We start from the raw sequence: 10,053 nt of genomic DNA on the forward strand, positions 1-10,053 counted from the left end.
CATCATCATTAGACTCCACAAACCAATTACGACATCTTCTAGCTATACTATCGAGAGCAACTTTTTTAGCTTGAGTGTCAATCAATAGGTAAAATAGGGAATCTATTTCTTTAATCAGGTGTAAGAGGTATGCTTGGACCAAACCCATCATGCCCACCCCCTCTCCCCCCTCTCCTTCACATATTCCAACTACAAAAATTCATGTTGACATAGGGGCCAACAATTTGTCTTCCTTCCAGTTGACATCTATGAGAAACTCCCCACTAGAGCTCTCTTTATCTCCACCAGCCGAAGCAATCCCTTCCAGCTGACTCATATGGCTTTCTAGCTCTTTCGACCTACTATCATCCAACCATCCTAAGTTTCATTATCAGATATTAGTTCATTTAGAGATGTTCAGATGCCTTTACCCCTACAGATTTCTCCTTGAATTACCCTTTTTGGCATTATCTTTTCCACTACTACCGTTTATGGCCAACTTAAGATTAGTAGTGGATTAACTACCAAATTTGCCTCTCCTATAGGTAGATTTGCTAGCTGAGAAAGAAAAGCCTAGCAGAGGTCCTAGATCTATCTCAGCAACATTAGGACCTGAATGAGCAAATGGTTCATATGAATAAGGGTGGACAGGGCATCTTAACCTTATAAGAGTGGCTTCAAGTTCCACTTCGATAGGTCTAAGTGGATATGGTACTTGAACATCCTTCTTATGGGCTTTTAGCATTGGACATCTTCACCCTGAAGACTTGATTCCCTTTGGCTATCACCATTATTACTCACCCCACACTTAGTCTACCTTGTCATCAACTTGCTCTTCACCTGCTTAGGGTTCTTGTGGAGAAGCTTAACATAGCTTCAAGGATCAACAAGGCTCGAAGGAACAATTGCCTCGGAGGATTTCGACCCTTGAACTTTGTTGTTCGTGCACTTAGCATATGTAAGAGTAATTATTCCACAACAACCTATAGAATGGGATCCTAGATCCATATACTATCTCTTGGGATACCCTAAGGCCATCACTTAGCATGAGGTTAACTGTTGAAATAGGGACAAACCCAATTGGCACCTCTTCTCCAATTTTAGCAAAACCAATGTGCCCTCCATGTTCTAGTGCATTGATCCTCTATCATGAACCTTCCCCTAAGGGCTCTTGAAATACCTTCAAAAGTATAGGAATTCTTCAGTTCAATAGGTAGATTAGGAAATTGCAACCATAGGACTACAGTTTACTGCACCTCTATCTTCATTTGTTATCCAGGGGACCATTTGCTTGCAATGAGGGTTTTGGAATCCACTCTTCACATTTGTTGCATCAACAATGTATCTAGCTCCTTCATACTGCAAACTCAAATGAGGAACTTGTTATCCCTATTACTGAGGGACAAGGATTTCTAATTGAGTGCAATTGGCTTCAAAAGGATTCAAATATGTACCTATAGTTAAAACCTTGTCTAGCAAATCCTCCAAATAGACCATCCACAACTACGTAACAAAATGCTTTCTTCATCCATTGTAAGGCCTCTGGGTTAATAGCCACATTTGGGTAGTCTCCATTAAAAGAAAAATATGCTTTTGGGTTGTCTGATAGGTCTAGTTGCTCACTACCATGAACAACACCCCATGGCCGCAATGCCATCCTTGCCCTTCACTCCCTCTTGGAGCCCTTGTGACTTGGACAAGCTATCTTGTTACAAATATAAATAGACCATTTTCTCTTCTACTATAACATCCTCTCCACCCAAACCTATAATTACCTTCATTGTCCCCCCCCCCAAAAAAAAGAAGTCTCATGCATGTCTTTCTCGGAATCCTCAAGGCACATTGTGCCCCCTCCTCCCTGTAAGAGGGGCCACCTTTGATCGAGTGAGTGGTGTTTAGCAGCCTTACTACCACTCATTCTCTATTCTATTGCTCTACCAATGCCTCATTCTCCTCAATTTTCCATTTTATCTTCCTATTGTGCTGAAGAAGGGGAGGCCAGAGGTTGGGTTTCCTTCTCCAATAGCTCAATGACTATGATTGCAGCCCTAGTCTTTCTCAATCTCTCTCTCTTTGACATATTGTTGGTTCATGGTTTGGCATGCTCTTTCCTCGCTTTAGCATGGCAGCAACAACTATGTCAAGCAACCAACACTACCTCCTCCTCATGTCTCTATAGAGGAGATTTTAGAATAGATATGTTTGCAACTGTGAAGGAGTCTCTTCTGTCAACAACACATTGTTAGTGCATCTGGTCCACCATAATGCTTCTATGTTCTTCCTAATGTCGTGCATAAACTACCATGCACTCTATGAAATTTACCTAATGTTTCCTGGAAAGCTTGCTATGGAGAGAATGAATCTCAAGCAAGGACATGTTTGTAGTTCTGTTGAAACTCAAGCAAGGATAATTGCAGTGTTGTTAAGCCTATTTTCATCAACACTTTTTTTTTGAATCTCAACTAATGTTTTTTTTTTTTGCACCTGTGATTTGTATTCATGAAGTTGCTGAAAAATGGAGAGCCCCTATGATTAGCTTTCATAATCAATATGATAGGCAAGCATCAGTGATACGTTAAAACTGAAACTAACCATTTCCAATGTCTTAAGTACATAGAAGCCATCATATATTACAGTGGCTGTAGGAGGTGAAACAATTGATAGATGTCAGAACATTAGTTGATTGATATGAAAGCTAATCCTTAGTGCTTGATTGTTGGCTACCTATCATATTGATTATTGAAAGAACAAAGGATGACCCTTGCTTCCAAATTGATTGGTAAGGCTTCACCATATCAATTCATAAGTAGACACTATCTAGCTGGTAAGTGTTTCTTGACTCAACAGTTCATGTTGCTGATGTGCTTTTATGAAAATAAATTTTCACATGTTCTAGTAGTTATTTAGATTTAATATATCTCCCACTATGAACTTTAGGATAAGTTGTCCTTATGTTACTTTTGGAAAAATATTAAAATTGTTGTCTTGTATGATATTTGTTATTATGGGATAAGTTTGTAACAAAGGATTGCATTGTATGTGATAATATAACTAGGCTCAGTTTGAAACAAATGCTTGCATGCTTTATTTGATGATTTCTAACACTTGATGAAGAGGGCAGCTTCTCATCAGTATATAAAACTAGTAGATGATAAGGTGTATGAAGAAAATGATGGGACATTGTTGGATTCCTGTAATGATGAAACTTTTGGCCCATCATCCAAATTTAAAAATGAACCTTGTTGGTGTGATGGGAAATTCTACAAATCAGATAATGTAACCCAAGCTTCATCCAGAGACCAATCTCTACGGTAAGCTTTCAAAAAATTCTATATTGATGAACATCATATTCTTTAATCTGGTTTTGCAGAAGTCTATTGTTTGTTCTGATTCAGTAAGAAGGTTTCCATCGTGGCTAGTGGACTTGCAGGCTTATCCGCTAGAGATCGACTAAACATGATGGGTCACTCTGTTATTGTGTACGAGCATGTTGATATAATATTGGTGGGCTGATGATATATAGAGTTCCAAGTATGTAGATGGATAATGTTATCATTGTTTAGAGACATGTTGATCATATGTAACCTTGACCATCTAATCACCTGATAATATGGCATTAGAAATATGTTTAACATTGAGTCTTTTTGTTTATCTCCCATCTTTGGGTAGCTGCTTTCTTTTGTTCCTTTTTATTAATGGTAGTTTTGTTCTTACATACATCAATTGTTTTTCTTTGGATATTATTTGGTGAAACAAAGATGGATAGATCTGGAATAGTATTCCTAAAAGACAATTGGCTACAATTTGGCAAAGATGTAAGTTAACAGATGGATTATTTGGCCCACGCACACAAGCTCAATGCAGGTAAACTGTTTTTTTTCCTCTCCATTTCTATTGGTTACATTATGGTTTTCTCCTTTTTCCTAACTTTTTAGTTGCAAATTTCAATATCATAAGCATTTGGTGGTTATATTTCAATTTAAAAGTGTTAGAATTAACAATATTATGCAGTGCCATTAATTTCTATTCTTTGATTGTGGATGGCATTAATGTATTTTGGTTTTCAATGGTGGGAGCACATTTTCAGTCCTAGGGCTTTTCTTAGGGATATGTAGAGGAAGGGGCAAAAAGATTAGTGGTAAAGTATACTATAAACTTAATTAATCCATTTTATGTTTCCTAGCAAAAATTTGTTCAAGAGGACTGTCCGGCCATGCTAAAACAAACCAAAAAGTAAAAGGGTATCATCTGAACTAGCTTGATTGAGAGCAGGGCCATAACATGACTGGCTTGTATTCCTTAGTTTGTTCTTAGTTCACATTTTAATCTCTAGGTTAACTGTTCAAATATTAGGACATATTCATCTTGATCTCTGTGAAGGTCGCTATGGTTTGTGGTCACTATATGTTTGTTTGAAATCCATCATCTTTTTTTTACTTCAGGGACCTTTCTGTTCCTGAGACTTAAGAGGGAATTTGAGGGCACTAATTTTGCAATGCAGTTTCTTCATGCATATACCAAGAGGCATCTGGACAGCAATATGATGGATGGCAGTTATTTATGTATTAAAGGTGAAAGGATAGTTTTTATTGGAGGTGGTGATACTGGAATTAGTTGCATAGGCACATCAATTCAGCATGGCTACACTGAGGTCATAAATCTGGAGTTTCCTCTTTAACTATTTTACTCACAAGAACATTTAGGCACCTCCAGTATTCATGTTTAGTGGGTTGGGGGATAAGACCTCCTTTTATAGATGCCTAGAGAGAGAAAACTCTTCTCTCAAGATATATACATGACTAAACTTTTGCTTGGAAAATCTGTACCAAACTTTGTTCAAAAGCTAAACACTTAGCAAAATGTCATACAGCAACTTTTTATTTTAACTGTACTCTTGATATTTCATCCATGATTCTTAGGGAAAACGAGTTTTGATAATTGAACATTGATCTACATGTTTGTTGACAAGTTCTGCAAAGTTTGTCAACCTCTGCTGATGACTGGATAAGAGAAATTGAAAGAAATATTTAGCACAAGAATCATAGTATAAACAATGTGTGAAGCACACACAATTGGCGCCAAAATGGAAGTGTTCAGGTTCAATGTTCCTGGATATTAAATGAAGTAGTAATTCTGAATCCAGAGTATGATCCGAATCCAGAGAAAATAATAGAAAATATATCCTGGATATGATATCAATATGTATTTGAAATGTGAGTTCAGAAGTCTGAAGTGAAAATCTGGATTTGAGCTTATAGATCTGAAATTTGATAGAAGCATCTTGATTGAGATCTAGAGATCTAAAATGAGTGGCATGCCTACCAAGCTTTCTTCTATGTTTTCCTAGGACACCTTGCTTACTTAATGTGTTATGATTAATCTTAGTCAAGTTTGGATGCATTTCAACTCAATGTTGGAAATTTGCATGATTGCATCCTGTTAGTACTAAGAATGTAGATTGTTTTCTACCATCTTCATCTTTCAAAGTGGACTTGAGAAAGGGGTTAGTCATTTTCACTTGCTTTTGTTTAATAATCTATTGCAGCAATCCCTTCAAGCACAAAAACACTGTTTTCTATTACACTTGTGCCACTCTGCTACTTATTGGTGAAAATAATCGTCTGTAGCAGATTGTCTCTATTTTAGACATGAACTTGCTTCAGGTAGGTTCCCCTTCATCATCTCTGTGTGTAGCCTCAGTGTTATACTATTTCATTAACAAGTATACTAATTTAACATCCTAATTATGAATTTTATTTTTTTGTTTGTAGGTGGGAAGCCATGAAAGGGAAATAAGATGTAGATGGAGCTGGAGCCATGATTTTTTTGTTTTAATATCTTAATTAACTGCACTGATTTTTGCTTAACTAAATAAATTTATTATTAACTGAAAACTTGCATCGTTTTTCTTTAATGACTCTTTCTTTGACACCAACAAAGTGTGTTCTTCTCATGTATTCCCAACAATCAACATTGTGATGAATTAACATCATAAATTATATAAAAAATACAAAAATCTTTAATGACTTGAAGACAAGCGTTAGTAAATGGACATTTACTCACGCAAAGCATATACGTCACTAGTACACAATTTTCACTGGTGTTTCCAAAAACATCCCTAAATATTTCACAATGTCAGTAAAGTATCAACACTATGTGAAAGATGCATTAAATGAACATTTACTGACATCCCCAAGAGACAATGTTAGAGGTAGTTTGGCGGTACGAACACTCCATGAGTATCCTATGATTCTACCTAAAGATTATTGAAGCAGCTTCATCGAACACTAAAACTAATTTTTAATGCACCTAACCCATTCTGTCTTTGCTGCCAAATGACCCATTTCCAGTAGAGTTTTCACTAACGTTCAAGATAGATGGCACTAGTAGAATGTTTGCTGACATTCAGGAAAGTGTCAGTAATAATTTCACATTAACATAGAGCCGATGCGGTGTGTTGGGCCAATAAATCATCTACACTAACATTAACATAGAGCCGAAATGTCAACAAAAGTTTCTTCAATAATTTTTGGGCCCTCAGATGCCAAAGTGTTGGCTTATCCAACATGTCTGGAAAAACATCAATAAAAGCTTCATTGAGAAATTCTAGACTGACATTCGGCTTGATGTGTCGTTAAAATTTTCATTGAAGTTTCTTTGAGCTTTACTAACATTTTTCTCGTGTCAGTAAATGTGGTGGTTTAACTAAAAGTGGCAATTTGAACCAGCTTCACTTCCTAGCTACGCAGTGAATAATCCTGATTTTTATATGTTCACAAATTTTTAAACGAATTATGTATCTATACTGACAGATCCTCTGTATATTTGTTGTAGAATGCAGTTACACTTTTGTTTACTTACATGACGAACTTGTAAATCGCTTTGTAAAAGATAAAAATAAATATGATAATTGCTGTATCTAACTCTCTATCCTTCCAAATCAAAATAAGAGATTAATCATGAGATTATTTTAAAAGGTCAATTAGTTAACAATATAATTAACCTTTGAGGATTTCATCAATTATAAAATATTTTATTTTAGATAAAGCATTTTATGAACGCAAGTCATGGTGCTCCAGTCATCTGGTTTGTTCTATGTAGCCCACACCCTTTTGTTTGAATTTTTATGTTTTTAGAATGCAGGAAGCCCATTTTCGTTCTCTTTCCGTTTGCAGCCTCTCGTCTTTGGGCAAGTCAACCTCAGCCAACAATGAGAAGCCACATGTCTCTTGTAAAATTTGTGTTCCAATCAGCGAAGATTCTGGGGCGCTGGCAGCCGGGCAGGGGCCATGGTCCCACCTGAGATTTTGAAAATTGAATATAGGTTTTCAAAAAATATTATTTTAGCCCATCCGAAGTTTTGAAAAATACACTAAGGTCCAGCCGAACAAAAAAAGAATTTTTACCCCCTCAGTGACATCCTGGCTCTTAAGATGGCCGCTCCAAACCTTGCTTCCTTTCATGTTGGCACGACATCAATTTTGTGGATGCGTTCCCTATTATTGAACTACCGTAGGGTTCTTAAAACATTCATAATTCTCCGGCCTCAAATGCGCCTCAGGCAGTCATCAAGCCACTTAATTCTTTTTTGTAAAATTTGTGTGTCTATTCATTCACTATTTCTCTTGGTAACATACATATATTGTGCCTCAATTAACGACCATTTATCCATTTTTACTTGTTTGTAACCATAGTCACCCTCACGTATTTCCAAACATTAGCGAGTGGAACCAAATTGGCTTATCATGCATTTGTCTAAGTGGCTCGAGTATATTTTTGGATTTCCTCCGACCTTTAACAATAGACTGCCTGAGCAATTTTTTATCATATCAGTTATAATCGAATGGAGGTCCGGATGGCGGGGGTTTTCACCTCCTTTTATATATATATATATAATAATTTATTAGTTCAGATGCAATGGGTCCGAAACCCCAAACTTGTATCAATATTACAAGAAAGCAATCCAGACCGGTTGCGCGACACAATGGAGCAGAACATATTTATTACATTACAAACACAAAACACAAATTGTAGCATACAGAGAACCTAAAACCCAAGGAACCAAGAGGGAACGGAAGAGAATCAAAAGAAAATTCGAGGACAAAAGCAAACCAAGTATATCTGGAAAAACAGGAAGCACCCAAGAACAGGGAAAGATTCTGGCTTCTATCAGTTGGGAGCCGGTAGTTGTATTTCCTCACCACGGCCCTCCGGAGGGGCATATTGTACTGTCTCTCCTGACGCTTCCTCGAGCGTCTTGCCTTTGGGTTCAGGAAGCACCCAACTGATGAAGAAGCCGAGAGCATTGGTCACCCCCAGGACGATGAGGGCGTTCTTGATACCAATACCAGGTGGGTAGCCTGGGTCGGTCTGGGTCTTGTCCTTGCTTTGCGCAGCGTAGAGGAACCCGAATGCGCCGATAATAGCACCAGCTTTGCCGGAGGCAGCGGAGATGCCGTGGCAGGTGCTCCTCACCCTTGCCGGGAAAACCTCCGCTGGAACAACGAAGGTGGTGGTGTTGGGACCAAAGTTGGCAAAGAAGAAGGTGAGGGAGTACATCACCACGAAGCCGATGCGGTTGTCCTTCTGCTTCCAGTGGTCGTAGGGGATGGCAAGAGCGAACATGAACACGGTCATGCAGAAGAAGCCTATCAACTGTATAGTAACTCGGCCGATGATGTCGATGAGCGCGATGGTGACCCAGTAGCCGGGAATTGTGGCGCAGAGAGCAATCAGGGTCTGTGCGCGTGAAATCCTGTATACCTCTTCGATGGCATTCATGGTCTTGGCTTTAGGGATCCACCCCACGTTAGTCAAGACGTCCTTCTGGAACAGGTTCTGGCTGTAGAAAGCAATGTCAAGGAGGAACCATGTGGTGGTTGTGGCCACCAACTGTAAGCCGTGCCTCTGAGCGAATTCTGGGCTAAAGAGGCCCCATTCCTCGGCTACTCCAACAGGTTGCCTCTCTCTCGGCCTGTGCTCTTGCTCCAAGTTTGCTTCTACAGCGAACCTTTCTCTCCCTATCACCTTCTGTGCATCTCGCTCTGCTCGCTCCACATCGTGCTTCACCAGAGCCGTATATCTCGGCGGCTCCGGCATCCGTATCCTCCAATAGTACGTGAGAGCTGCAGGGACGGCGCCGAACATGAGGATGATCCTCCACACGTAGTCGGCCTGATGCACGGTCGAAGCCACCATGTCGTCCTGGTAAGCCGGGGCTGGGTACTTGTGCCTGAACCCAGCGGAAACCATGAGGGAGATGATCCCGCTGGCCAGGATGCCGAACCCCTGCATGGCAAAGACGGCAGATATGAACGCGCCCCTCGTCTTCTTGTTGGCGTACTCAGCCATGATGACGGCCGACAGTGGGTAGTCGCCGCCAATGCCGAAGCCAAGCCAGAAGCGGAAGAAGCAAAGGGTCGTCATCACAGCCTTGGGCTCAGTCGTCAGGGAGAGACCGGAGGCGATGGAGCAGATAACCATCATAATCAGGGTGTACCCGTACACCGTCTTCCTCCCTACCTTATCGCCGAGCCACCCGAAGAACAGTTGGCCGGCTAGAGTGCCACAAAGAGCGACGCCATTGACGGCAGCAGATACATTGGGGGGCAGCGAACCCGGGCGATCTTTGTTGCCTTCAAAATAATACAGTCTTCCCAGCAGCTTGGTGCATAGGGAGATGCTGAACAGGTCATAGGCGTCCGTGAAGAAGCCCATCCCCGCGATAACAATCGCGCGGAAGTGAAAAGGGCGAGTCTTGGAGCTGTCGAAGGCATCGAGCACCTTGTGCCCGCCGCCGTTTTCCATGGTGGGACGTGGCTTGAGTTGCAGCTCTCTCCTTTTCGTTCTTCTTGAATCACTCGAGCCAACCAGGGTGGGAGAGGAGGGCTGATGCGAATGAGGAGAGGCAGCTAGGCGGTGGCCATTTTATTGCCTGCCGTGGGACCGCCGGAATCCGGAATGTACGGCGAATATCCGCCACGTATATATACAAGGTCAACCCTTTCCTCTAGCTGTCCCTCCGTCATGGACGTCCCTTTCTTGTTAGTCAAAACTATGTTTTATTTGAGTCCA

General features: G+C 40.3%; 1 protein-coding gene across 1 annotated transcript; it reads right to left on the bottom strand.

The window, feature by feature from the left end:
- Positions 1-792: 792 nt before the first annotated feature.
- Positions 793-9,786, bottom strand: LOC116265253 (probable inorganic phosphate transporter 1-3). The gene is made up of 2 exons (XM_031645810.1): positions 8,209-9,786; positions 793-831 (listed from the first exon to the last, which is right to left on the bottom strand). The coding sequence occupies exons 1-2, from the start codon at positions 9,784-9,786 to the stop codon at positions 793-795; spliced, it is 1,617 nt and encodes a 538-aa protein (XP_031501670.1).
- Between the last annotated feature and the right edge of the window lie 267 nt (positions 9,787-10,053).

Source organism: Nymphaea colorata, chromosome 12 (assembly GCF_008831285.2).
Source record: "Nymphaea colorata isolate Beijing-Zhang1983 chromosome 12, ASM883128v2, whole genome shotgun sequence".
In the NCBI taxonomy this organism is placed as follows: domain Eukaryota; kingdom Viridiplantae; phylum Streptophyta; class Magnoliopsida; order Nymphaeales; family Nymphaeaceae; genus Nymphaea; species Nymphaea colorata.

Coding starts and splice junctions, on each gene's coding strand:
- LOC116265253 (XM_031645810.1), bottom strand. CDS start 9,786: ATGGAAAACGGCGGCGGGCACAAGGTGCTCGATGCCTTCGACAGCTCC. Junction 832..8,208: donor AGGAAGCGTCAGGAGAGACA/GTACAATATGCC, acceptor CTTCTCCACAAG/AACCCTAAGCAGGTGAAGAG.